This window comes from Medicago sativa, chromosome 1 (assembly GCF_051527215.1).
Source record: "Medicago sativa cultivar Bolivia chromosome 1, Bolivia_mono, whole genome shotgun sequence".
Lineage (NCBI taxonomy): Eukaryota > Viridiplantae > Streptophyta > Magnoliopsida > Fabales > Fabaceae > Medicago > Medicago sativa.
In genome coordinates this window covers 10175775-10202860 of record NC_140749.1, presented here as the reverse complement: position 1 = coordinate 10202860, position 27086 = coordinate 10175775, and the positions used below count along the sequence as shown (strand labels likewise).

General features: G+C 34.3%; 1 protein-coding gene and 3 pseudogenes across 4 annotated transcripts; 3 read left to right on the top strand and 1 right to left on the bottom strand.

Annotated features, from left to right (window-relative positions):
- The first annotated feature begins 2702 nt into the window (after positions 1–2702).
- Positions 2703–4040, top strand: LOC146952512 (ribosome biogenesis protein BRX1 homolog 2 pseudogene; annotated as a pseudogene).
- On the top strand, positions 4031–6408 carry LOC146952511 (ribosome biogenesis protein BRX1 homolog 2-like; annotated as a pseudogene). Its single transcript, XR_015006628.1, has 4 exons — positions 4031–4105; positions 4286–4410; positions 4898–4999; positions 5849–6408. The product of XR_015006628.1 is annotated as a ribosome biogenesis protein BRX1 homolog 2-like (transcript).
- Positions 6409–9136: 2728 nt separating this feature from the next.
- On the bottom strand, positions 9137–11391 carry LOC146952510 (mediator of RNA polymerase II transcription subunit 25 pseudogene; annotated as a pseudogene). Its single transcript, XR_015024974.1, has one exon. The product of XR_015024974.1 is annotated as a mediator of RNA polymerase II transcription subunit 25 pseudogene (transcript).
- Positions 11392–18888: 7497 nt separating this feature from the next.
- Positions 18889–26221, top strand: ALF4 (aberrant root formation protein). 2 transcript variants are annotated; one of them, XM_085702731.1, is made up of 14 exons: positions 18889–19216; positions 19940–20116; positions 20736–20885; positions 21862–21934; positions 23239–23408; positions 23508–23570; positions 23701–23851; positions 23944–24003; positions 24094–24365; positions 24475–24546; positions 24711–24788; positions 25109–25312; positions 25431–25482; positions 25747–26221. In XM_085702731.1, the coding sequence occupies exons 1-14, from the start codon at positions 19127–19129 to the stop codon at positions 25965–25967; spliced, it is 1833 nt and encodes a 610-aa protein (XP_085558857.1). In that variant the 5' UTR covers positions 18889–19126; the 3' UTR covers positions 25968–26221. The 2 variants fall into 2 exon arrangements, with proteins under 2 accessions (XP_085558857.1, XP_085558864.1); XM_085702738.1 differs by having other exon boundaries at positions 19917–20116.
- The last annotated feature ends 865 nt before the right edge of the window (positions 26222–27086 follow it).

Sequence of the window (27086 nt, the reverse complement as noted above, 5' to 3'; positions counted from 1 at the left end):
ATAAATCATATTTAAACCATAAAATTCTAGAAGAAAAAATGGGATTTACTGTTCCCACCTTATCTACTTCTCACGTGCCCTAATTTTTTTTTACAAAAATGCCTATGGAATTTTGGATTTTATAATCCGAAAACATTCAAACCGTGTTCGAATTTTATAATCCGAAACATGCTTATATATAATAAGCAAGAATGTCTCTCATTTCAGCAGTTTTGAATTTTGCTTTTAAAAACAACAAAAACAAAAAAACAAAGTAAAAATGATAAAAACTTGTCAAATAAATCATAAAAATATAAAAATAGCACAAATTTTTTTTTAAAAAAAATAAATAAAATTAATGAATTTTTTTCCGGATTAATATGAGAATATGAAAAATTAAAAAAAATGAAAAATAGGTCTAAACGATTGAATTTTGGATTTTGAGGGTAGGAGTCCCATAAGAATTTTCTTCTAAGGGAGTCTTGATCCTTGATTTTTTTTCTATTGATTTTCTGAAAAAGTTCATGAGCAATCTGATCAAGTAGCCCGAAAACCGGATTTTTTTTTACTAAGAACAACTAACAACAACTTAAAACAGAAGGATGAGAGTTATGAAGATTAATATGATCCTTAAAGTGGTTATCCATGTTAGAAACAGACTCTGAATCTATGTTGATACAATTCATATTATATAATCCGAATTGTTTTTCCCTTAAAAAACGATGTTTATGGGATGTTCGGATTCTATAATCCTAAAAAAGCAAGGAACACTCCCTATTTTTTGAGGTTTTCGAATTATAAAATCCAAATTGGTATTTTTTTCACCCCATAACAAAGGAAAAACTTAATTCGGGTTGTAAATTCCGACAATCATATGAGCATTTTTGTGAAAAATTAAGGGGCGCAAGAAATTGGCAGGATGGGAAAAGTAATAGCTGAAAAAATAGCTAAAAGTGGGCTTTTATAAGCCCAGTTAAAACTAGCCCATATTCGCAAAATCGCAATTGAAAAAATAAAAAAAATCGACACTTATTCGGAATGTTATGAAACTTTGCACATCATCTATTTGTATTTTTATAGAGGTGTCTATAAAGTTTCGTAGCATTTCGACTAAGTCTCGATTTATTTTGATTTTTCGACCGAACCATGCAAAATCACAATTTTTTTCAAGTGCGAGTCCGAAAAAGTGTCCTAGAGGTTGAACATTTTCACGCTTTTTTGCACTCATGTTTAGAACAAAAAAATAACATCGCACAAAAAAATTTGAATTTTTCGACAAGGGACGGATTAAATATGAATTTTTAACGCGTTTAAAATTTAAGACACGAAAACATCAAAACATCAACCTAAAAATTGAATTTTGAGCTGTTTTTTTGCAGACACCTCTATAAAAATACATATAGAGGATCTGCAAATTTTCTTAGTATTTCGAATAATCCTATTTCGAATAATCCTCAATTTTTTTTGAATTTTTTACTGAAACGCGTAAAATTGCAATATTTTTCCAACTGCGCGTCCGGAAAAGTTATATAGAGGTTGAATTTTTTCATTATTTTTTGTACACATATTAAGAAAATAAAAAACATTTCTCGCAAAAAATTAGAATTTTTCGACAGCGAATGGATTAAATATGAATTTTTAATTCGCCAATAACTGAAGAAACCAAAACATCAAAACGTCGACCTAGAAATTGAATTTTGATCTGTTTTTTGCAAACAGCTCTAAAAAAAAATATATAGAGGGTCTTTAAAGTTTCGTTGAATTCTGAATAAGTTTCAATTTATTTTGATTTTTCGACCGAAACGCGTAAAATCACAATAAAAAGCTTCAAAGCCAGAGACAATTAACGGCCGGTGCATATGCGAGAGCAGTTAACTACCGCTGGGGTAATTTGGTCATTTAGTTGTGTCAATAGGAAGTAGGTCTAAAACCCTTTCTTTGATTCCGTTTTCCATTCATCGCCACCAAAACCTCCATAGCCGGCGATTATCCACCTTCACCTCCTTCCTCTGCAATCACCTAGGTACCTTCCTTCTCTCGACATCTGTTTTCTCTCTTATTTCGTTTCATTGTCCTCTTGCATGCTTGTGTTGCTCTGCTTCCACCGCTGTTACTGTATGTATGTACGTATGTATGTATCTGTTTTTGTTATCTTACCTGAAGAAATCAAAAGGGTCATTTTCAAAATGTTATTTTGAACAAAAATGGCAAATTTTTGTAGCTAAATGGATCATGTGTTATTAGTTTTAACATAAGATAAAACCCTGTTTGGGTAAACTGCTTATTTGCAGCTATGTGTAAGCTATTTCCATGGAAAAAGATAAGATTTAGTTAAATTGTCTTTGTATAAGTTATAAGCTGTTTTAATAAGCTATCTTTGAGAACTTATGAAAATAAGGTGAAAACAACTTATGAATACATCAGAAGCTGGTTTCATAAGTTCTCCAAAACAGTCTCACAGAAACTTATGCTAGTAGATAAGCCAAAATAAGCCAATCCAAACGACCCAAAGTTTAATTTTTATTCACTGTTTTGTACTGTCACTATCTCAAACAACCAATCATGTGTGACTTTTGAAGTGATTATGATAAACATCAAACCTTTTTAATGTTCTATCAGTTATGATTGATTGACAGTGTAATAACTCTTTACACTAACGGCGTGTATGAATTAAATGATTTAATTTATATTTATATTATGTGATTGATTTGTAGCCAAATAACATGGGGAAGAGAAAACGAAGCGAAAAGGCTGAAGCTGTGGCTGTGCCCAAAAAGGAAGATGTTGCTCCAGAGAGACCAGTGAGGACCCTTTTGGGATGGAAGGATAAGAATGAAAATGAGAATGAAGTTGAAGTAAAGGAGAATGGTGCTTCACCTGTATTCAGGAACAAAGAGAAAGTTTTGGTTACTTGCTCTAGGCGTATTGTTTACAGGTACAAACCACAAAACCCAAATATATTTTGCTGTATTTGCGCAGTTTGTGCTTGTTTTGAGTTTGGATTTGTTTATTTTGGCTATGTTTGCCTAACAACTTAGTTAAGTTGTTATGTTGTAAGGGTTTATCATGCAAGTGCTTATTTATAAGTTATTTCTATAACAGATTAAATTAATGTCAAATGGTTTTGATGTAAGTTATAAGTTGTATTCATAAACTATCTTGGAGAACTTATGGAGGAAACTGAAAATAGTTTATGGACATGTCATTTGTTGTTTCTAGAAGCTGTTCCAAACAGTCTCACAAGTGTTTATTCCAGTAGATAAATATAAATAATGTAATCCAAACAAGCCCTTTGTGTGCAGTAAAAGAACTGTATCAGAATGCTCTTGTCTCTGTGATATTAAGCACAAAAACTTCTTCCTTTTATTGCGGTTTATTAGTTTTTGAATATGGTATTGATCATAAACTTATTACAGGTACCGACATTTGATGTTGAACTTGGTATCGCTTCTGCCTCATTGCAAAAAGGATAACAAGGTTGAATCGAAAGAAACTAAAGGCGCCACCTTGAACGAGCTTGTTGAGCTCAAAAACTATTCTTCGTGTTTATTTTTTGAGGTATTATTTTTTATGACATCAAGGTTTTTTCAATGACAACTATGCATTATGTTTATGAACTATGCTATGTTGTTGTTGAGTTAGAAAATTCATTGTTTGTTTATGGTGTGAAGAATTATTCGATTTTGTTACAAATGTTGATGTCTATTTTGATATTTAGATCTAATGCAAAATGTTATTGTTGGTTACAAATTGATATAACCTCTTTCCTTTTTTGTGATGGATCACATCTGATTCTTGTGTCTTATAGATTTTTGTTTTATCCATTTTAAATTTTAAAGTGTCGAACACTTTCACTCCTTTGTTTCCCCTCCCAAATTGGTTTTTCTATGTATTTACACAGTTTACTTATTTTAAATCTGGCGACCGAGACAACATTTTCCATTTAATCTCGAGTTGGAGTTCCAGTTCTTAATCTCGAGCAAGTCTATTCTATTTGTGACATTTGGATAACTATCTATATCTACCTTCTGTGTATGCGAATTTCAGTGCAGGAAGGCTAAAGATCTTTATCTCTGGATGACAAAATGCCCCAACGGCCCGTCTGTTAAATTTTTAGTTAGTGCCGGTAATATTCTCATCTGTTTGTTATCTTAAGGTTACTACATAAACCAATTTCCTTGCTATGATTATATAGTATTCTAGGATCAGTAATCCAGTTCTGAATTCTATTTTTTAAATTATGACCGTCTCTCTTTCTCTCCGAGGCCATTTTACTAGTTTCTCTTTTACCTTCACTGCTTTCCAGTGCACACAATGGAGGAATTGAAGCTTACTGGGAACCACCTAAAAGGCTCCCGTCCTCTTTTGACATTTTCATCAAATTTTGAAAAAGATGCATACTGAAAATTGCTGAAGGAGATGCTGTTACAGGTATTTGGTTTGATTACTCTTCTATGCACTGTTTTGGATTCAAAAGTTAAGGTCATTTCAATAAAACCATCTTAGTTTGGTGGTGCTTTGGGGATGTTGCGTTGTATGAGTTACTAGTATGATTGAAAGTTGTTTTATGTGCACTTCTCTGACGTATTTGTGATCTTATAGTACAATTGTCATACAGTATCTATATGCTTAAAAGTTTCTTAATCTGTCACCGTTGACTTGAGAAGTCTATAAATGTTATGTTTGGCTCTTGTCATAGTTTAAAATTTAAACTGAGTAGAATTTGGGCCAAGCATTTATTCCTGTTCACAATTTTCTCTGGTTTTGGTTCTTGTACCTGAGTTATGTATTTGAATAGGGGTGTGGATTGCATGTGTGTGTGCTCGTGTGATTTTTTCTTTCTTTCTTGGTTATTAGAATAATCAAAGTATACACATTTTTGATTATTGCTGACGTAGTCTTTCTTTTCTTCATCCAGATATTTGAAACACCGAAGGACCATAGAAAGGCCAAGCCTTTCCATGACCATGTTTTTGTTTTCTCAATTGTTGATGACCATATATGGTTCCGAAATTACCAGGTTTGTGTTTTCATTTGCAAAGGATCTAAATAATTGGCATAACATTGTTTTCAAATTTGTATTATTTTATAGTTTAAACTTCAAAATCCGTTGGTTTGTTGTTTTCAACATCACTCTACTAAAAAAAAATAAGCGCACGTATCTTGGTTATAATTATGCCAATTGTTTTGGTTAGCCATAATTTTTGAATTGAGTGAAATTGAGATGACAAATCTAAATTTCCCCTTTCTTTGCTAACATTGCTGATGGATAAATTGGGTTTGTGAGCATTTCAAATTTTTAAAGCATTAGTATATGAAATAAAAATATACTTCAACACAATTACTTTGAAGACCAATAGAAATATGATATCATGATGACTCTAGATTTGATGTAAAATCAAACCAAAACCTTATATACTATCAACGAAGAAGTAATATGATTGTTTTACTATGGTTACATGGAAAGTTTCAACTGATTTTTTGTAAACCACATGATACTATTATTATGTAATTACATCGTCTACACTTGTCTAGGAGCAAAGAAAATGCATTCTTCACATAGATATGCATATCTTAAACACCATGACGGTACCACATGTGATTGTTGACTTATTCATGCAAAGAAAATGGATCTTCAGGGTTACTTATTCATGCATTGTTGACTTTTATTCTAATCCAGTGAACTTAATTTTGGTTATTTTACAATGTATAGAGGTCTTAATAATTTAAACAATGCTATTTTATGCTGGTACACTTGCATTTTTTGTGAATGTGGCTTTGCAATGTTTTTCTCATTTTCTGCTTTATGTTGTCATTAATGCTTACTGAACAATGTTACATAATAAACCACATTTTTATTCTCATGCAGATCTCTGTTCCTCACAATGAGTCAGACAAATTACCCCGAGGAAGCCTTGATAAAATGACATTGATTGAGGTGTGCAAATTTCTGTAATTTTCTACCAAAAATAACTATATTGGTTATGTTTTTAACCTTTTTATGTTGTTGTAGATCCGAGCTTTGCAGAAGAAGAAAAAGGCTGGAACATTTGCAAAGAAGGTCAAAGCAAAGACAAGGAGGAAAATGCATGAGATGGCCAATCCTCTGGAGCCTGATGAGTTTGCAGATATGTGGAAAGATTAATCTTAAGTTCACTTGCCTCATTTCACTAAAACTAAGAATGGATATTTCACCTTATATTCGACACGAATGGTGATTTTTGGTTGGCAGTCCATTCTTTGTAGGGGCTTTTTGATGTTGCGAATTGCTTTATATATGTTCATTTATATATGTTCAATTGGAGATATAGGATGTACTTCTATGTGATTGTTCCCATCAAACTATGATACTATGATCTGTACTGTTATTTTCTTTAATTATACTATGATCTGTAACGTTATTTTATTTAATTATTGTTTTTCTGGTGAGTTTCCTACCGCCTTACTTATACTGTATATTTTTGCTATATTTATATTCTTATATGGTGCTTTTGTCAAGTAGTAGTGTTTAGCAGAGAAGGTTGTAGTTTTTAGCCTGAGATTGACTTGGCTTATGCCCTTGAACATAACCAGCTTATTTTTTTCTATTAATCTCAAGAGAAGTAAGAATTATAATACTTGGGATGGGAAGCTATATATAAAATAACACTTGGCTTCTTTTTTTCCATTTAGTAGCTTGTTTAACAAAGTGTGCGTTCCTAGGCTAAGGGCATGTTTGGTTTGCGAAATTGTTTTTACTTGTTGATAATGTTTCAATATGCTGTCTTAATAGATTTGTGCAAAGGAACAGTAAAAATTACTTTAACTCGGTCTTGCATATTTCTTTTCGGTGCATGATCACATAATGTTTTACAGATCATCTCCAATTTTTGTTTTTAAATCCTACATTTCAAGTTTAAACAATATGCAAGAAGAAGACGAATTATTCAATCATATATTTATATCTCGGAAAAATTAACAGTTTTTAGAGAAATTAAGCAAGCCCTGTGAGCCATCATGATATCAAATGTCCCAAACTTCATCCTTCATTTCCATTACCTCTAGAGGTTTTTTTAATGACAAATGTTATATTATATTCTTCGTCTGAATTTGAACTTAAAATTTAGACTCCGTATCCTTTAACTCAAATAAGTTGAGCTCCCAAGCTCATTACCTCTAGAGTTTAACATCTCTGCATCTACGTCAATTACATACAAAAAAATGTATACAAACATCTAATCAGACCTCACAATATCATAGACATATTCTATCAATACACACATAAATAACTATATTAAAATATGATTGAAAGTTTATGTAAATATTTTACCACGACAATTAAATTTTCCCAGTAAAACAATTCATCCCAAACATAAACTTTAAAAAAAAATTGCACAGAGATTTCACAGGATTGAAAAACTCAATTCATTGTGAAAAGGGATGTGAAGAACATATTTAAGATTGCCTCATAGGGGGTAATGCTAAAAAGTACAAACCAAAGGTCAGCTTATACCGAAAGGAAAACTTATATTTACAGGTTATTCACATGCAACATAATAAACCTCAAGTCCCTCATGGGACTGTACTATCGATCTTTGCACTAGAGAAAACGAAGCTGCGCAAGGAAGCAACACAAAGATCCAAGAAGATAAACTAGGGACCCTCAACCCTTTGAAGATCAAACAGATAATTCTCCTGAGTTTTGTAGCTGTAAGATATTAACATAAGTTTGAAAACGGGGTTCGGTAACTCAACTAGTTTGAGTTAAGAGTTACAGAGTGGAGGTCCTGAGTTTAAACTTAGACAAATGAGTAAATATTAATCTAACAACTAACTACTAACATTTATCATTAAAAAAACAAGTTTGAAAATATTCTTGAAAATAACAATTACAAAATAATTTCATCAACATAATAGCAATCTCTTTTTTTTTTTTTTTAAAAAAAAAACATGAATAACAATCTGCAGACACATAATACTACAAGTAAACTATGAAGTATTTGTTTGTTTTGCTGTTACTCTTGGCATTAATTCCCTAGCTTGTAAATAGAGAAGCAACACCTAGCAATAAAGCACTACTAAACACGACATTGACACTAAAAAAAGAAAAGCGATAGAATATAGTTACATGTGTCAATGTTCGATACCAACACAAGTTGGATACCACAAACCTTCAATCTGAAGTGTTGGTGCTAGATAAATAATTAGTTCGTTCCTGGTTAAATGTGACTTGGCCTCTTTTCGAATAGATTGTAAAACACAATAATTCTAGGTTAAGTGCCTGGTACTAAAAAAATAGGAGGTTAACAAAGGATTCTATATACTCAATAACATCAACGAATGACGATTAAAAAGTTATTACTAATCCCGTGATTAAAAAGTATATTTAAATCTAAATGCAACATAGATTAAGGTTAACAAACATCAATAATACTGGCATACCATGCACATAATTGTTAACAAACATCTCAAAGACAACGGTTACAGGTAACTAACAAAACAAACAAGTACATTAAACTTAATACTAACATATGAATTTTGGCATTTAACAATTACTCTATACCTTCTCACCTACTCAAATGAGGTCGGTTACCAATTCTTCTAACATTTAGTCACTATGTTGTATCCGTCCTTATAAAAAAAGAAAATAGTGAATAATTATTTCAGAGCAATGAAGCACGCATACTGACACGATATGGACACCGCTAAAAATTTGAGAAAATCACATAATTCAGTGTAATTATATGTCAGACACAACATGTATCCGTCACTAGGACACCCTTAATTTGAGGAGTGTCCGTGCTTCATAGTTTCAGAGTCAATTAACTATCAACAAAAATCATAAACAGAAAACCATTTATAAAGCTACATTGAGGAGGGATATATGTATCTCATAATTCTCATTATCACACATTCTGTTTTATTATGCTTTTAAGTTTTAACAAGACCCCAAAATTCCTTACATTGCCACTGCTAACACAATCATTTTCTGCAGTTTTCTATGCATGGAGATTTGGATAATTCAAACATAGTGAGAATTTGCCATCACCAGCATAAACATGATAACAATTGTCCAATAACAAATAGCAAGGTATGTAATGTAAGGTGAAAAACCATAAAACTGTTGAAATATTATAATAAATGGTATCCCCAAAACATGACTTTTGAGTCAATCTTGGAGAACCTGTATCAGAGAATGACCTAACTCATGAAATTTCCTCGACCATTGTTTGTAGCTCCTTGTGATGAAACTTGTCCCTGAGAAACCGTTTGTGAGCGCCCAGGATCTTGAGCGTAGTTTTGACCCACTCCGGAACCAACCATCTGTTGCTGCTGAGGAAGCTGTTGATGCTGGGATAGCTGCTGCATCTGCATGTGAGAAAGCTGCTGTTGAGATTGCATCTGCTGGCGCTGTTGTTGCATTTGCTGCTGCTGCTGACTGGACAATGGTGGCTTAGTTACAACCATGTCCTTAGGAAAAATCATCCCGATCAAGCGGCAAGGTTTGTCCGAAACAGACAGTAGCAACGTCTGTGATGGCAATTGAATAACTGCACATTGCTTCTTTTCCTTCAGCTGACCAAGAAAACCATGCTGGTTCATTGCCCGAAAAACTAGGAAATCTGCCTTTCCTACATACTGCTTGTTATTCATGTGTTCCTGAGGTATAAGCCGACCTATTTGCATACCAGCAGGCCAGTCCGCTGTAAGTGTCTCGGACGCAGAAAAACTCCTATAACCTTCGAGTTTGCTGATAAATACCGGCTGTCCTTGTCTTAAACCTGTTAAGGTTCCCTCCCAGGCCTTAATATATTTGGGTGGTTGTGCAGAAGTTGTCTGTTGTGATACGGGCATATTAGTAGCAGCTGCGTTATTCACAAGCGGCTGCATGCCTGATTGTACTTGTTGAGGCATTCCTGGAGTAGGAATCATCATTGCTCCAGTTCCAGAAGAGACACCTGATTGACCGACGCCATTCATTACATTTTGGTTGACGTTAACTCCACCGTGCAGCATTTGGGCCCCTGAAAGGTTTCCTGGGTTCATTCTGGGAACCTGTTGTCCCATGCTAACAGCTCCTTGAATATTAGCCAATGGTTGTGAAGTGGCTGACTTTAGTAAAGCAAGACTTGACTGTTGTCCAACCTGTGTAGAAGCAGTAAGATATCCCGAACTAGTAATCACTGGCAGTCCAGATGAAAATACATTTTGACCTGTAGGTCCAGAAGATGTCGTGGCAAGCTCAACTTTTACGCCACGCTCAACTTTTACCGGCATTGTCTCAACTTTTACAGGCACTTGCTCAACTTTTACAGTAGCAGGAGTCACATTCACAGCAGGTATTGGTTGCCGGTTAGCAATAGATCCATTCACTGATGGCAATGAAGATGGGGGTGCTCCCGTAACTGGTGCGACAGATACATCGTCAACTTTAACATGAATTTGATTTGAAGGCAAGTTTGTTGTTCCAGAAGGACTCAAGGCACTGCGGGCTTCCCTGAAACCTTCTGATATCAAAACAAGAGGGGGTTTAGCATCAACCGGTGGATCAGCAGCTGCATTATTCTGTTTCCCCGCGTTGTAGATGGCTTTGATTTTGAGAAGATTTCTTGGGCAGATGACAGATAGAGAAATAGAAAACTGCGGAAATGCTTTAGCAACAGCTTCAGCATCATAAAACTGGTTACCTGATTCTGAGTCAATGGATTCATTCTTCTTGGGAACATATATTGGTCTCTTCAATGGATAAGGATTACTGGCTGCCACAAGAATACAGTGCATTGGCATATCAACATTCTGTTGATTAGGGCTTTCACTTTGAGATGGCGAGAACATCATCAAAGCTTCAGCAAGCCCTTCAGCGACGGCAGGGTCATTAAAACCACCACCGGAAAAGGATATCGATGATAACCAATCTAAGAAAACTTCTGGATCTCTTGTCCAGCCAGAACGTTGCACGAGAACAGGAGAATAAATGCCATGAGTATGGTAGGTGACTAGGGCAAACTCAGCGTTGGAAACAGCAGCCTCGTTCCCACAAAGGGACTTGACGATTTTGTTGAGATAATCCACTTGAAGAGTATCCCAGTACGGTCCCATGGCAGCGGTGCTTTCGGCGACAACGATGACCTTCTTCTCCGCCATGGTGTTGAAAGTTTGAAAACGCAACAACAAAAGAGAGTGAGTGCACACAATTTTTAGGGTTTGAGATATTTTAAAAGATTATTTTGACAAAAAAAATCTTTTTTTTGTTTGTTTTTTGAGTAAGACAAAAAAATCTTTTAGTTTTAAAAAAGGGTAAATGCTACTTATAGCGAACCAAAATATCACGATAGTATCGCCACATGTATTTCGCCAATTTTTTACCGTTGAAACGATAACATCGCCAACTGTATTCCACCAACTCTTTAGTGTTGACTTCCGTCACTTTTCAACAAACAATTCATGAATTCCGCAAACTCTATTTTTTCATTGGTTTATATCTATTATGTGATCCTTTTTGTTATAATTTCTTTTGCATGATATAACACTATTGTTTAAAAAAATTGTGGGTTTTTATTGACTCAATAAGAGATTTTAAGAGAATTTATTAAAATGATTTTTTTACAATTAAGATTCTTAACACACGATTTTAATGTATATAAAAGATTTTTAAAAGAGTGGAGGCTCATTATGGTCCCCAACAAAATGTGCATATGCCAAATTAGTGTCCAAAAAAAAATCACCACATTTAGTCCCTTAAAAAATTAAACCGAGACAATTTAGTCTTTCTGATGTGATCCTAAAATTATCTCTCTTGAAAAGAATAATAAAGTCATTGTGGGATAAAAGAACCAAATTAATTTTGGGTTCTAAGTTTTATTTTCGCAGGTCATGATATGTCACTCTTGTTTTGGCTATATCTGGAGCTCTGGATGTCCGTTTGAGGTGATCTTTAATGCGTTGGAAAGCTTAGAATATTCTCTACATTTCGTCTGTTGGACTCAAGAGCAAATTCAGAATATTTCTTGGTGTAAAATGAGCATGAATTGGATGACGTGATTTTGATGAATGGGCTGATGTAAGAGAAGAAACAACACATTAAAGAAGCAAATGAATGTATAACATCTCCATGCATTGATGCAGCCACCCCCACCTTAAAGTCATTTTGTAACCTTTTATTTGCATTAATCAGCCACCAAAACATTATTGTAATTAGTGGCTGCATTTCCTTTCATTTTCTAAGAGTTTTAGAGTCAAAATCATCATGTAATAAGCTCCTATAAATAGAGCACGAAAATGATATGTAAGGATAGAGAATTTTGATTAAAAAAAAGTCACTTTATGTGAATTTGGAAGCTTTGCTTCTTTTTGGTTCTGGATTGAACCATGCATTGATCATATCAAGAATCCTTTCTTGTGGTGATCCTCAATCCCATAGACTTATCACTTTCTTGGATTAGAAAGTGTGGCGTCCCTTTCTTTCCATTCCATTTCTCCATTTTATCCACAAAATCTGTTTTGGTCAAAATTCTGCCATTTATCCATTTTAGCCCAAATTTCCATTTTTTCATTCTGTTTTATTATCATATTTTATCCAAAATTCATAAAAATACAAAACTAAAATCACTACCCCTTTTTGTCCTTTATCATTTCTTTATCCTTCACTATTTTTGTCCTTTATCACTTTCCGTCAATTTTTTTCTTCAACCGACATTTCTCTTCCTATTTTTGAACCGTGATTGGGAATATGTGATAATACAATTGTCTTAATGGCCGTCATGTCTATTGTTTACGAAAATAAGAGATAGTTAAGTCTCTACTATATTTTTTTTTGGGATAATTTGGGTCCCTATAAAAATAAAAAGTGAAATTATTGACTATTTTTCGATTTCATCACGACAAAAAATGCAATTTCTTAAATTTTATGAAACCAAATTGTTACTTTTTTTTTTACGGTCTACTTCCAGTTGAAACCACCACTGTCGTTGTTGATACTCACAAAAAATGGGAAACAGAAGGGCGTGGGAGAAGAAAACCGGAATAGAAGGATATGTCTTGGGTTTTCGATTACTCAATTCATTCTTTGTTTCTGGTTCATTCAATTTCTTTATGTGTTAAACACCAAATAAATTAACGGTACATGTTCAATGATAAAAATTGCTCTAAAGACTGAATTGTTTCGGTTTAGTCGTGTAAGCGACTAAATAGAGTCTTTTTATTTGTCAAGGTCTAATTTCTCTATTAAGCATTTTGTTAAAAACCAAAATGGATATTCACTCTTTTTAAAATTATTAATTTTTTTCTTCATTGAATAGATTACAAAATTAATAATTAAACTCTAACGTTTGAATAAAGAAAAATGGGTTATGCTAACTAGGCACCAGTTAAGAAGTCAAAAATAAAAATAAATTATAAATTTGATGTAGAAAAAGTATATTTTTAAAGTTTTAAGGTGTTGAATACACCATTTTCAAAATAAACTTTCTTTTTAAGCTTCTTAACAAATGCTCAAATGGCACTTGTTAGCATTTTTCAAAAAAAATGAAACCGACAAAAGGGGATTTCATGCTAACATTGGATCATCAACAATCTTAATGGCAGAATTACAGTAGTTGATCATGGCTCTTGAGATTGGTTGGAGCAAGGGAATTGGTAAGGTGCTTATTCATTGCGATTCTCAATTGGTTGTTCAAGTGACAACTGGTGGTTGCGATTCGTATCATCCCTATGCTAGTAATTCCCTCAATTCAAATAATTCCCTCAATTCTTTTTTTAATACTTTATATTACGACAAATAAGTATTTTTGTGAGTAATTAAGCAATTATCCCCCTGAAATTGTAAGTTTTGTCAATTACCCCCCTGAAATCAACAAAAATTCAATTACCCCCTGAAATTGCAAAACGTTAATCAATTTACCCCCTCCGTCAAATTCTTCTGTTAGTCAACATGACGTTTTGCAAATACCCCCCCTGAAATTTTGCACTTATGTGCAAACTGCCCCCCAAACTTGAATTTTTTTTTTCTTATCCTTGATTTAAAAGATATTAAAGGCAAATAATTTATATATTTTTTATATGGATTGAAAATATATTTCACTCTAAATATTCAATCTAATTTTACGATAGTTAATAATGTTATTTAGAAAATAGATATGTTTTGTTTTTTTTAAGGGAGTTATGTTTTATTTTTAAACGGTTCTCACTCTCAAATGAAATCAAAGTCACTTTGTAGTTTGTAAAATTGATTTTTTTTTTTAAAATACCAGAAAAATTGATATTATTTGATTCCTTTGCAGAGAAATGGCTTTAGAGGACTCAAAATCTAGCTAGCAACCATTGCATAGAGTTGCTTCAGCTCAATTTAGAACGCCTCTCACCCACTTAGTTTCTACTAACAAGCTTCTGTCCCGTTTTAAAATCTAGCCAAATATCTTCACATACAGAGTACAATTTTTTTCTAATATAAAATGGTGCAATTATGCTTTCGTATTACATTAATTTAGAAAAAAGGCCCCAATGATATTAAATATGTTTACAGTGTTTTGCTTACTAAGTTGTACTTAGAAGACTTTTTAATCTAAATTCAACTATTGAAATTTGAAATACTGTTACATTGAAAATTTTGTTAATTTTTTTTTTTTTTGAAACGGCAAAAATTTATTAATCGACGAGCCCGTGCGAGAAGCACTAATAAACTCGGGTGGAGAAAAAAATACAATAAGGGGAAATCGGTTGCCATACAATCACCAGGCTCGAACAAAAACCCCTTTAAAAACCACCCAAAAAATAAAAAGGATCAACCCCAAGAGTAATGACGCAAGAATATACATTTGACGAAACACATGCATACCCTGCGTCAGCACCAAAAAACCACCCAAACAAAACAAAACTAGTTGATCCTCTGCAGATAAACACTGGCGCTATACCTCCCAAAAACCTCCCATACGGATTGAAACTGCCTCATGAGCCTACAGAATGAAATAGCCAAAACAAACATGCTGCAGGCATGCTACAACATAAACTGAAACAGCCAAAGCAAAGAAGCTGCTACCCCCCGCGTGAACACCACTAGCTGCCAAGCTGCCTAAAAAACCTCCAGAAAGCCCGTAACAGCCACAACAACCTCCAGAAAACCAGACGACAGAGAAAGGCCTCCAAAACTCAAATAAAACACGGTAGTAGCAAGACACCAGAACCTGAACAGCACCGCACATGAAGGACAACAGTTACCCAAAAACAAATCAGCGCATCAAGCATTCACGTGGACTCCACAACCACTCATACAAAAGACACGGCTGAAAATTGAGTCTTCCCAACGCCCACTTCCAAGACAACACCTTGATATCATCCACCACCTCCTCCCATCTCATCACCGCATTATTAAAAATACACTCATTCCTAGCTTTCCAAATCCCCCAAATCGCCGCTTGCCAAATCATTCTCAATCCTTTCCGGACTTTTTTATTCCTCACACCACTACTCCAACACTCCCAATGGATAAACAAATTCGGTGGCATTATAAAAATATAATGCCACCGAATTCGGTGACTCAAAATTTTCCGGCTGAAAATTTTGTTAATATTATTACGTTACAAGTGACTTTATGGAATAACTGTTAATTGTTTGTCTTTAATATCTTTTGAGTCAAGTATAAGAAAGAAAAAAAATATAAATTTTCAAGTTCAAGGGACATTTTGCACATTTTCCCACTTATTAACTATCGTAAAATTAGGTTGAATATTTAGAGTGAAATATATTTTTAATCCATATAAAAAAAATATATAAATGGTTTGCCTTTAATATCTTTTAAGTAAAAGATAAGAAAAAAAAATATAAATTTTCAAGTTCGGGGGGCATTTTGCACATAAGTGAAAAACTTCAGGAGGGGTATTTGCAAAATGTCATGTTGACTAACAGAAGAATTTGACGGAGGGGGTAAATTGATTAACGTTGTGCAATTTCAGGGGGTAATTGAAGTTTTGTTAATTTCAGGGGGTAATTGACGAAACTTACAATTTCAGGGGGTAATTGCCTATTTACTCGTATTTTTGTACACATGAGCATTGTTGATAGAAACCAAACTGTTAAGCAGCACGGAATGAGTGGAAATTGGAATAAGGTATGTCCAAGAGGTGAAGACTGCGACTCCTATAGGTAACACAAGCAACCAGATTGAAACATGGGTAAACCGTCTCAAGGTAGGTACAAATGTAATGTCAACGCCTCTTTCTTGAAAATTATGGACAAAGTGGGAACAGGCATTTGCATCAGAGACAAAAGCGAGGCTTTTGTGCTAGCTCATACCGAATGGCTCTCCCCCATCGTTGATGTTGATACTGGGAAGCACTTGCTATGGAATGGGTAAGTGTTGAATATGGATTTTGAAGTAAACTTCAAGACGGCAGTGGACAACATTTACGGAACGCATATTTGTGTATCGGAATTTAGTGTGATAATTAGTAAGCGTGTACACCTGATAGACACAGATCTTACGAATTCTCATGTGAAGTTCATTAGAAGCAGGCCCGGCCCTGAGGGGGTGCAAACAGCTCAACAGAGCTGGGCCTCCCTCAGCCATAGGCCTCAATTCTTTTTTTTAATATCCACTGATACTACTGCCCTCCAATCTTTTTTAGTACCCCCAGCCATTTTCTGTCCTCTTGTTTTAGCCTTTTAGACCTATTAGAATTAGGTCCTCTTGCTTTTGGTGTTAGGTGGGGGTTCCTCATGTATACGGTAGTCATTTTCATCTTTGGGTGTACCGCATATATACGACACCTTATAATTATCTTTTAAAAAAATATAATAGAACATTGCTCTTTTAAAAAAAAATACGTTTTGATTTTATCACTGGCCTCTTTTCATTCCCAGAGCCGAGCCTCCGAATTCTTCGGGACGGCCCTGATTAGGAGACAAGTAAACGGAGTTGCTCTTAGCTAAGACGGCTCCGTCGGAAGCTAGTTTTCATATTTATTCTAACATCCCATCATGTATTGAATCTTGATTTGATTATTAATGAAAGAGTAATGATATTTTGACATCCATTTGATGACAACTTTGTTGACAACCTTGTTTTTCTCACTTCTTATTAGTCAAAAACAATGGAGAGAGAAAAAGGAAGAGAGAGAATAACAACATCATGTGAGTATGAGAGAGAAAGTTGTCCAAAAGTTGTCAAAAAGTGGTTGTCAAAATATCATATCTCTTAATGAAATGCATCAACCTTGTATCTCTCATAAAACAAAAAACAAAAGTATTTTTTTATCTCTTAATGTGTAACAAGTAGCCAAATAGTATTTTAATGTATTAAAATTTTAAAATAGTCTTTGATTTTGTTATCCATTAATTAAGATAGTACGTTAAAATAGTTTTTCAATGTTGACAACAATTCTTTTTTTTATAAGAACTGATATGATAATAAATAAGTATTTATAGAGACTATTTTAATAACGCATAATCAAAACTATTTTTAAAAAATTAGTTTAAGAAAAACTATTTTAAAATTTTGATACTGTGACAACTTTTCCTTTTGTATCGATATACCTGTACCTTAATTTTTTTTTTTGTCAAGTAGTCTAGTGATTAGAATTCACACTTTTTCAAGGTGAATAAATGGGGTGTGAGATTCGAATCTCCGACCCTTGCATATAATAATACATGTCCCTTTTTTTTTAGGGACTAATAATACATGTCCCTATTAACTGAGTTATGCTCACAGGGACTAAAGTATGCCGTATTTCGTATCGGGTATTATACCCGTATCTATACATCATAAATAATCAAAGTTAAATGACAGTTTTACCCTAGTCTTGTTCATTCATTCTTTTTTTGTTTTTTGAATCAACAAAATTTATTAGCAAGGCTAGCACAAGATGTACAAAGCCTGCAAAGGAGGAAAAGAGGAAATTTTACCATATACCCCAACAATTATACTCTCACCCTACAAATAATAAGAAAATGCCAATTTTAACCCTTTAAAAAATTACACCCATTCACCCCTCAGAACATGGGAAAGGGAAGCTACATAATGTCACCGTGACATTAAATCTGGGCCACACAACACACATTTCCACACAACATCTGGGCCACACAACACATACAACACATCTGAGCCACACAACACAACACCTTTGTGTGGCCCAGATTTAATGTCACGGTGACATTATGTCACCCAAGTATTTTCCCAGAAATGGTTCCAAATTTTCCAGAATTTGCTAACGCGTAAAGAAGTTTTCTGGATTTGACATCCAGTTCCAGTATCGATTGATTCCAATCCTTCCCAATTGTACACAAAAACGAATCACATAAAGAATAATTAAGAATTGATTTTTCATTTCTTCAAAAAAAGAATTGGTTTTTTCATAAAGCTATTTTTTTTATCGTCTTTTTTATGAGAGGTTGCAATAGTGATGGTTTTTTGAATTTACTCAATTTCACAATTATTCAAAGACATCGGCAATATGACCCACAAATGCAACCTCGAATGGTTCATTGTAGTGGTGGTGTAGCAGGTATTGGAATTTGATTGAGGTGGGATATTAGAATATGAAATTTATTAAATTGGCATGAATAGTAATTTGATGGTGTTGGTATGAATTGATAGGCACCCCCTTTGAGATGAATTAGCCATAAAACATGAGTATTTTATTGGAATAACAGGACTGAATTATGAAAGGGTCTTTTTACTACTTGTACTTTTGTCCAGACGTAGAGAGAAGAAGAAGGAGCAGATGTAAGGGTGAAGCCCAAAAAGAGAATTGATAGTGAAAACCCCCGCAAATGTTTTCCTAATATGAGGGTAAAATGGACAGTTTACAAAAAATGTAGGGGTGAAGGTATAATTGCACGGGTGCATGGTAAAACTTCCAGGAAAAGAGTATAAGTGGCCTTGTAACAAACGACCCACAATAGAAAATATAAACTCAATTAAAAACACCCTAATCCCCTAATCAAACCGAATAGGGGTTAAGCAGCCAGCAGCACAAAGCACACCAGCGGCTTCCAGCAGGAATAAAGGAAACAGATACCAGAGACCACCAGAGGAACATCAGCTCAACAATCCGCAAAAACAGCTGCAGGAACCGAAAACAGAACAGGCCCAGGAAGCACCTAAAAAACAAAGGCTGGAGCCCCCACAAACCGCGATGCATTCATTCTGAAACTGGATTGATTTACTATCACTTTCATGTCGATTTCCGTAGAGGGCGAAGCAGCTCCGTTTCTGGGTTCTGAAGCTCACAATAATCTTCAAAGAATTCTCCAATCATGCCCTAAAGTACCAACTATTTTTTTCTCTAATTTATTTATTTTTTTATTTTGCTTACCGTAAATAATCTTGAAGTAATATGCAAACAACTTTGATCGCTGATGATTATGGCTCTGTTTGGATAAACAACTTAATTAAGTGCTTATTAGCATAAGCGCTTATCATTCAAGTGCTTGTGTGTAAAGCTATTCTTATAACAAAAGATAAAATAAAGTCGAATAGTTTTCATATAAGCTATAGTGTATGTTTGGTTTCACTTTTGGAGGGACCAAAAATGATTCTAGTTTGTGACTTGAAGTATGAAATCGGAGCATTTGATTCTAGAATTGATTTTTACAATCAAATATTCAAATTTATTGTTCCACTCACTTTTACATCAATGTATCCAAAACATAAATCACTTTACCTTCAACTCACTTTTAGCCGGAATCAATTTTACATAAGTAATTGAGTCACTCAAAATCAATTTATGTCACTGCAGCATCAAACAAACACATATCCATGAGATTTTATGGAAATAAGCTAACAGCTTATCGACATGTCATAAGTTGTTTCCATAAGTTCTTCTAAGTAGGTAAACTCATAAAAGTCAGTTCAAATAGATCCTTACTGTGTAATGTATCAAGAAAAAAAGTTGGAAGGATAAAAATGGGTGATTGTTTGTTTGTCTTGTTAGTTAACTAAAAGGTTATTAACTTGCTGCTGATAGTGATGATTTTATATGCTTGGTAGTTGGATGAAGTTGGAGACTCACATGAGTATGAAAACACGTTATCAGAGCTTGTTAGTTTCCTTGATTCTTTATTGGATGCTGCTCTTTCTGATCCAGACAATGAACATAAGGAGAACAATGCATTTGAAGCTCTGTCCGAGATTCATCGATACATTTGTTCCCCGTCTCTTGACCAGGCGAGTTAACTATTTCAGTCATTTTTTCATAATCATTTCACTGTTTCATAATGTAGAAGGTGTTTGGACACTTATTCAATAAGTAGTTATTATATAAGAGCTTATGTTTAAGTTTTTTGTACAATCGAAGAGTTTATGGATTTGGATCCATTACGGTATAGAAACCATACAGTTACGCGCTGTACTTAATCTCGGCCATTGATTTGAGATCAGATGGTTTAAATTACAGATTCATTAAAAATCATCTCATCCATCAATGTTAAATCGGATGGTCGAGGTGAGTAATTGAGTCACACAGTTACTGCACCGAATCCATTTACATAGTTTATGGGTGTAAACTCTGTATAGATTGTTTGTATAAGCTATTTTGGAGAGCTTAAAAAATAATTCAAAGCAGCTTCTTAGCGTGTCATCTATTTCTATCAGCTCTTATGATGATCTACACAGGTGATTGTGTAATAAGCCCAAATAAAGTATTTCAAACGCCCCTATAGACTTATAGAATAGAAATCAAACATCATAGAGACATGTCATTATCATTCAGAGCATGTCTTCTTTCCATTCCACAGTATCATGTAAGTTATATTGAAAAGTTATTGATTGTTTAGTGATTTGACAGGAAATTGTTGATGCTCTTTCCTTTGAAGTGCCAAAGGCTATTTCAAAGTTTGCTGGCATTTCAAGCAAATTTTCGGACATGGCAATTAGCATCATTGATCAGTTCATAGCAAAATGTGGTCCAAGGGATATGCTTTCAATTCTCTGTGATGTGAGTCTATATCTTTATTTATGATTAATTGTATACTTCAGTGCTTAGAAGATATATGTGAAATCCCATTATTCCTCCATTAGTTAGAGATATCAAATTGATCCTTTACTGATAATTAAATTGTTGCGTACCAGAAGTACAGCAACGTACAAAATAAGAGTGTATTCTTACAATGACAGTTATGATACTTACTGTTTTAGGGCCTTATATGCCTAGATAGTCAATAAGAGTGTATTTCTACATCCACTGACACCGTATTCTTCATTACATACCCTTGGCTTGAGATCTATAGCAATCCCACATTTTTTTCAAAACATACGGGAGGGAGCAGGGGAGGGATTTTTGTTAATAAGGGATGAGGAGGCACTTATGCAATACAAACTATCTCTGAGGGGATTTAATTTCAGTCCCTTGGAAAGTTGGAATTACAAGGCTAAGCAGTCACCACTGCACTAACGCCCTGGGATCTACTGTGATCCCTCATCAGGTAGAGACAAAGACAAAGTAATTCTTTTAAGACTCAGGCAATCCTTTATCCGTCAAGCTAGCTTTTGTATTAAGTAAACCTAGCGAAATTCTAATTTGGTGAAGAGGACCGTCCTAAGATCCTACTAGAGATATCAAAGTTTTTCTACCAAGGCTCGGTTATCCTAACCTCTTGAGTTATTTTTCTTTTGAGATTGAGTTAGGCCTAGAGCAAATTCTTTTACGATCAGTTTCTTTTAACTAGCCCATCACATAACCTTGACATGACACCTAGTCACCAATATTTTACTTCTTACTATTCTTGCTAACTCCGAAATCAAATGTTTACATTCTATTCCATGGCCATGTATTAAAAAAAGGAGACATTTTTTTTATTTTTTTTGCTTATAGTCATATCATAGTTAACATGCAAAAATGCACTTTGACATTTTATTTGTTCAGTTTCAGTTCATGTTTTGATCCTATGCTTCTGTTAATTTAATTGAAACAGACATTAGGTTACTCAAGTAAGGTGACCAACGCTGCGAGTTACATTGTTCCTCCTTTATCAGGGATCTCAAAGGGTAATTTTGCAGTGAACTTTTTTATTACTAGATAAAATGTACAACTTTAACCTCTGTTCAATAAATAAAGATGGCAGCAATCACGTTGTGAATTTGTTGCTAAAGTAGGGCTTGAAGGATCATGTTTATTGTCTTGTTTCTTTTAGAATTTGAAACTCCCGATCTGATTGGATTAATTTTATGAACACACTTTTGGTTATCTTGAATCTTAGTTGCTCAACCCACGTTTTTGACCCCTACAAGCCAGGCCCATTTTTCGTTTTCATGGCCTGAGTTTCATTAATATAAATATTAATATTGATAAAATTAAATACAATATAATTTTTGTGTTCACTTGGTTTGGTAAGATTCATCGAATGTATTTGTGATTATTTTTTCACCCACACTAGCTAAGCAAACGATAAGATCAATTTGAAAGATATGTATTAAGAAGGATAGGTGATGTCTACTAAAGTTGTTGTCATGTGACCGTAAGGTCACGGGTTCAAGTCCTGGAAACAGCCTCTTGTGTAAAATCAGGGTAAGGCTGCGTACAATACACCAAATGGTGGGACCCCTTCCCGGACCCTGCATATGCGGGAGCTTCAGTGCACCGGGTTGCCCTTTTAGGTGATGTCTACTAAAGTTTGGTCACATGTCTAAGTGAAATAATGAAACCAGAGTAATTTTTTACAAGATAGTGTGGTTTTGCTTCAGCATTTTGAACTATCCTTTTGAGGAGAAGTGTTTTGGATTGGAGTAGTTGTTTGAATCTTGAGTTTAACTGGATTCATACCAAACAAATCCCAGCAAAGTATTTATTTGAGTAAAGTGGTATGTCATGGGTGAGAAAGAAATGTATTTTGTTTGTTTTGTGTGAAAATGTTCAATATTGCTTTTGGATGATATTCAAGTTGATATTTGGATATCTGAGATGAGAGAGTGTATATGAAATATGAATGTCAACCTTCCAATACAGAGAGGAATAAACAAATCTTATTTTGAATTTGGAATTTTATGTCAAATCACCAAATAATAATAACAAAAACAACAATAATAATTAATTTTAAGGTCCTTAGCTTGAGCTTGATATCAAATCACTGACAGTCTTGTTAGCTGCATATTGTACATAACATTTTGTTTGGGGTTGTCTCCAATGGAGAATTTGTCCAATCACTTTATCATGTTCATTTTCTAGGCATCTTTGTTGATGAAATGCAAATCCTTAATGCCAGTTTTTGGTCGAGCATCAGTGTTTCGCTCTTTCAATGATTTGATGCCACATTCCTTGGATGTTTTCATTCATACCTATTTTTCCTTTTCAGTCCTTATATCCATCCGGAGGCGTCAGTTTCAGCAAGTAAAAGAAACCATTCCTATAATTCTTAATGTATTGAAGGCTGTATCTTTGAAGTCAGATGAAGAACTCGATAATGTCTTTGACAGAGCTGTTGAGATTGCAAATTCTATATATGAAGTTTGCAATAAGTTGGTGGTCTGTCTATTATAAAACATTTCATCTTTTCCTCTGTTAGGAGAACATAAATTTTTTATTTATTTTCAATTTTTTTGCCGACATTTTTTCACTTAACAGGATGATGATGCTGCAAGGGAGAAGTTCCGATCTCTCCTTGGTCTATATGTCCTGCAGTGCTTGGTAATTGCTTTGTACTGCATTTCAATTTTATAATTATTTTCCTTCCCAAGTTCCCATCCACTTTAGTAAAATTCATTAGAATCTGTTTTATCCAGTAATGTGATTTAATATGTTGCCATGCACTTTTCAGGCTCTTGTTTCGGCTAGTGTAAGCTATACAGCTTCAAGTTTTCATTCGTTAGTACTACAACTGTCTCGAATTTCATCATATTGTGGTTTATCTTATCTCAGTCTAGTAACAACTTATGATGTTGAGGTTGTGGCTAGCGCCGTTTTTGGAGGTATTACTCTTAGGTTAAGCTGTTAATTTATTTCAACGTTTACTCAGGCACTGTTTTATTACACAATTTTTTAATCCATGTCAATTACGCAGAAAATAAAGATGATTATATGGATTGTTTATCTCATATCAAGCATGGTTGCGCTCTTTCAGGTCTGTGATAGGACAATTACCGTTATTAAATCCTTGCCTTTTGTGTTATGATTTCTTTTTCACTAGCCCATCAAATTCCATTTTTTCCAGTGATTTGGGGGAATGTCTCAGAGGAAGTTGCTCATGCTGCTAAAGAAGATATGATTGTGGTCAAGGATGAGCTTCGTAATAACCAGATCAAAAGGTGGCAAGCAATAGGAACATTAAAACATGTACTTTCCTTTGTAAGTCTGCCGTGGGAGTTAAAGAAACATACTATCAACTTCTTGCTTTGCATCACAGATGGAGATATCCGTGGAAACTGCGATGATGAACAGTCCCAGTGGTCGTCTTATATGCCAAATCTTTTTTCCACTCTACAGGTACTGCAATTCCTGACTTCAGTTTGTTTCTCATTGCTCGATCATTTACTTTTTCTACGAGGCAGATGCTGACACGTTCCTCACTTTTGATTGCACTATAACCTTTCAGGCTGTTAAAATGGTTATCATGTATACTCCAGACCCAGAACATAGAAAAAACTCATTTGCTGTGTTAAAAGGAGTGAGTTTCTTATGCTATAAAATGCCTTTTAAGTTGGAAGTTTTTTTTTTTTTTTAGTTTGCGTATAATATTTAATCTGCATTTTATGAAATTGAGATATATGTTAATGTCTTCTGCGTACTTTTCTTAATAGCTGTAATGTTATGTGTTCATGTTACTCAAAGGTACTTGCTGATATTCCAATTTCTCAAAGGCTTGACATCTTGATAGCATTGATTACAAATACCGACTCTTCCTCCATGGTAATTCTCTTGCTAGCAATTATCTTCTTGAGGAATGTTAGCAACACACCATCTAACACTCTTTTTCTAACACACTTTCTATTGATTGAAATTCATGGAGTCTCACTATTTTGGAAATCGATCTTACTAAATCTTTGAGTCTCGCAAATTTGGTGTGACCCATATATAATTCTAGTCAATAGAATAGTATTGGAAAAATAGTGTTTAAAGAGTGTTTCTAATATGTCTCTTCTCTTAATCACAATTCGTTTAACTACATTGTTTATTTAACTAGCTGGAAGTGTTAAATTATCTAATGGCTATCTTGCATCTATGTGTAGATTGCCATTTTGGTCGATCTTGTTCGGAGGGAAATGCACACAGAAATTTCCAGTAGTACGTCAGTAGTAAAAGATGTCCAACAGATTAATAACAAAGCACATCCAGATATATCGTTTTGGACTCCCAGCGTCCTTGAGTTGGTGGAGTCAATTCTAAGACCTCCACAGGGAGGACCTCCTTCCCTTCCAGAGCAGAGTGATGCGGTATTCTTCCTGTTTCATAGTATTTGAAGAAGCACTCTGCGTTATTCTGGTTTCCTTTTTCGGTTATGCACTGTTTTGAAAAGGTTGTGGGTAATAGCATTCTGTTTACAACCTGCAGGTGCTGTCAGCTCTCAACCTATACAGATTTGTAATAATGACAGAATCTACAGGTACGCAACATCAACAAATTATCAACTACAGCAATCAAAAGTTGGTGAAAACTACATTTCGAGAGTTCTTGATAAAAATGTATTTAATTTGAAAGAGTTCTTGTGAGAAACAAGTATTTTATTTTTTTAAGTTAATGGGGCTCTTAATTGTTAATTGTTCCTAAACAGAAGTAATTTTTCCTGGGTTTTGGTTTAATAATCATTAGTTGCGAGACGATCTAAATTAAAGTATAATTAAAGTTTCACAATTACGCTTTGTAACAGGAAAGACAAACTACACTGGAGTCTTGTCGAGGAGCAGTTTAAACAAGGTCTACAATGAATGGCTGCTTCCTTTGCGTACGCTAGTGACAGGTATTATGGCAGAGAACAAGAGTGATTATGATGAGCTTGCAATCGACACTCTATGCACTCTTAATCCACTCGAGTTGGTGTTGTATCGGTGCATTGAGCTTGTAGAAGAGAAGCTAAAGCAAGTCACATAACCTGTCTTCTTCGCCAAAGTATCTTTGAAATATTTTTTGGTACCTGTCAGTTTTGAAATGTGAAATTATTAATCATCTCAAGTATAGACATTAAGTTTCAATAGTAACTCTCATTGCAGATACAGTAAAATTGAGCACATATCATTTTGGGTTGTGCTTTGAATTTAGAGTGTTTTTTAGGGGTCAGTCTTTGTGTAAAGTAGCGAATAGCAAAAGACACTAATACATAAATACCTTCCTTTTTTACTTGAAAATTGATAAAAGTACCTGAAAAGGCTATAGAGTGTGGATTAGTAATGAAGAGTTGCTTAGTTTAAGGAGATCATACAATTTTATGTTGTTATTCTTCAAGGTGTCACTATTGAGTATTGCCTATCCCAATCAAGTTTGCAAGTTCACCAGAAGCTTGTATGGTCTTAAGCAAGCCAACATGCCACAGTTTGCTAAGCTTTTCACTTCCTTGTTGTCCCGAAATGTTGTCCCAAGGATGTAGAGTCTTAACTTACATAGTTTGTGAATTGGAATGGTTCACGTACTCACTTATCTATAGTGAATTTATGCTACGCAGGGGTATCGGGGACCATACATGATGTGCATGTGTCTCGTTGGTTTTTTTGTGTCAAATATCAATCTGCATCTGATAGTTACCTGTTTCGTTTGAGAGCAACAAACATGTACATGATTTTAATGCATGATATGATGTTATTTAGTTATAAGTCATTTAAGGCTGTCACTCATAAATTAAAGGATAATGATACAAAACACGACATGATTTTTCGTGCATGTTGCACGACAAGAATTTTATCATTTATTTGATCAGAAATCACAAGCATATGTTGGAACACTTCAGCATATATCTTCTAGTGGTGTTGTGTGCTACAACTATGAATCCCATTGCTACAAATCAATCATATAATATAATACATTTAAATAAACTCTTTGATAGTTTGCACTTTAATCTTTATTCCATTGAAAAAAACACTGATTAAAACACTGATTTGGACTGTAGCGGCACCAACTGTGACAGTGGATTATAGCAACATTATTTAGACTATGCTTACTTTTTTAATAGGATAAACTAGTATTCAAAGCCTAATAGAGCAAATTGTATGTAGACTT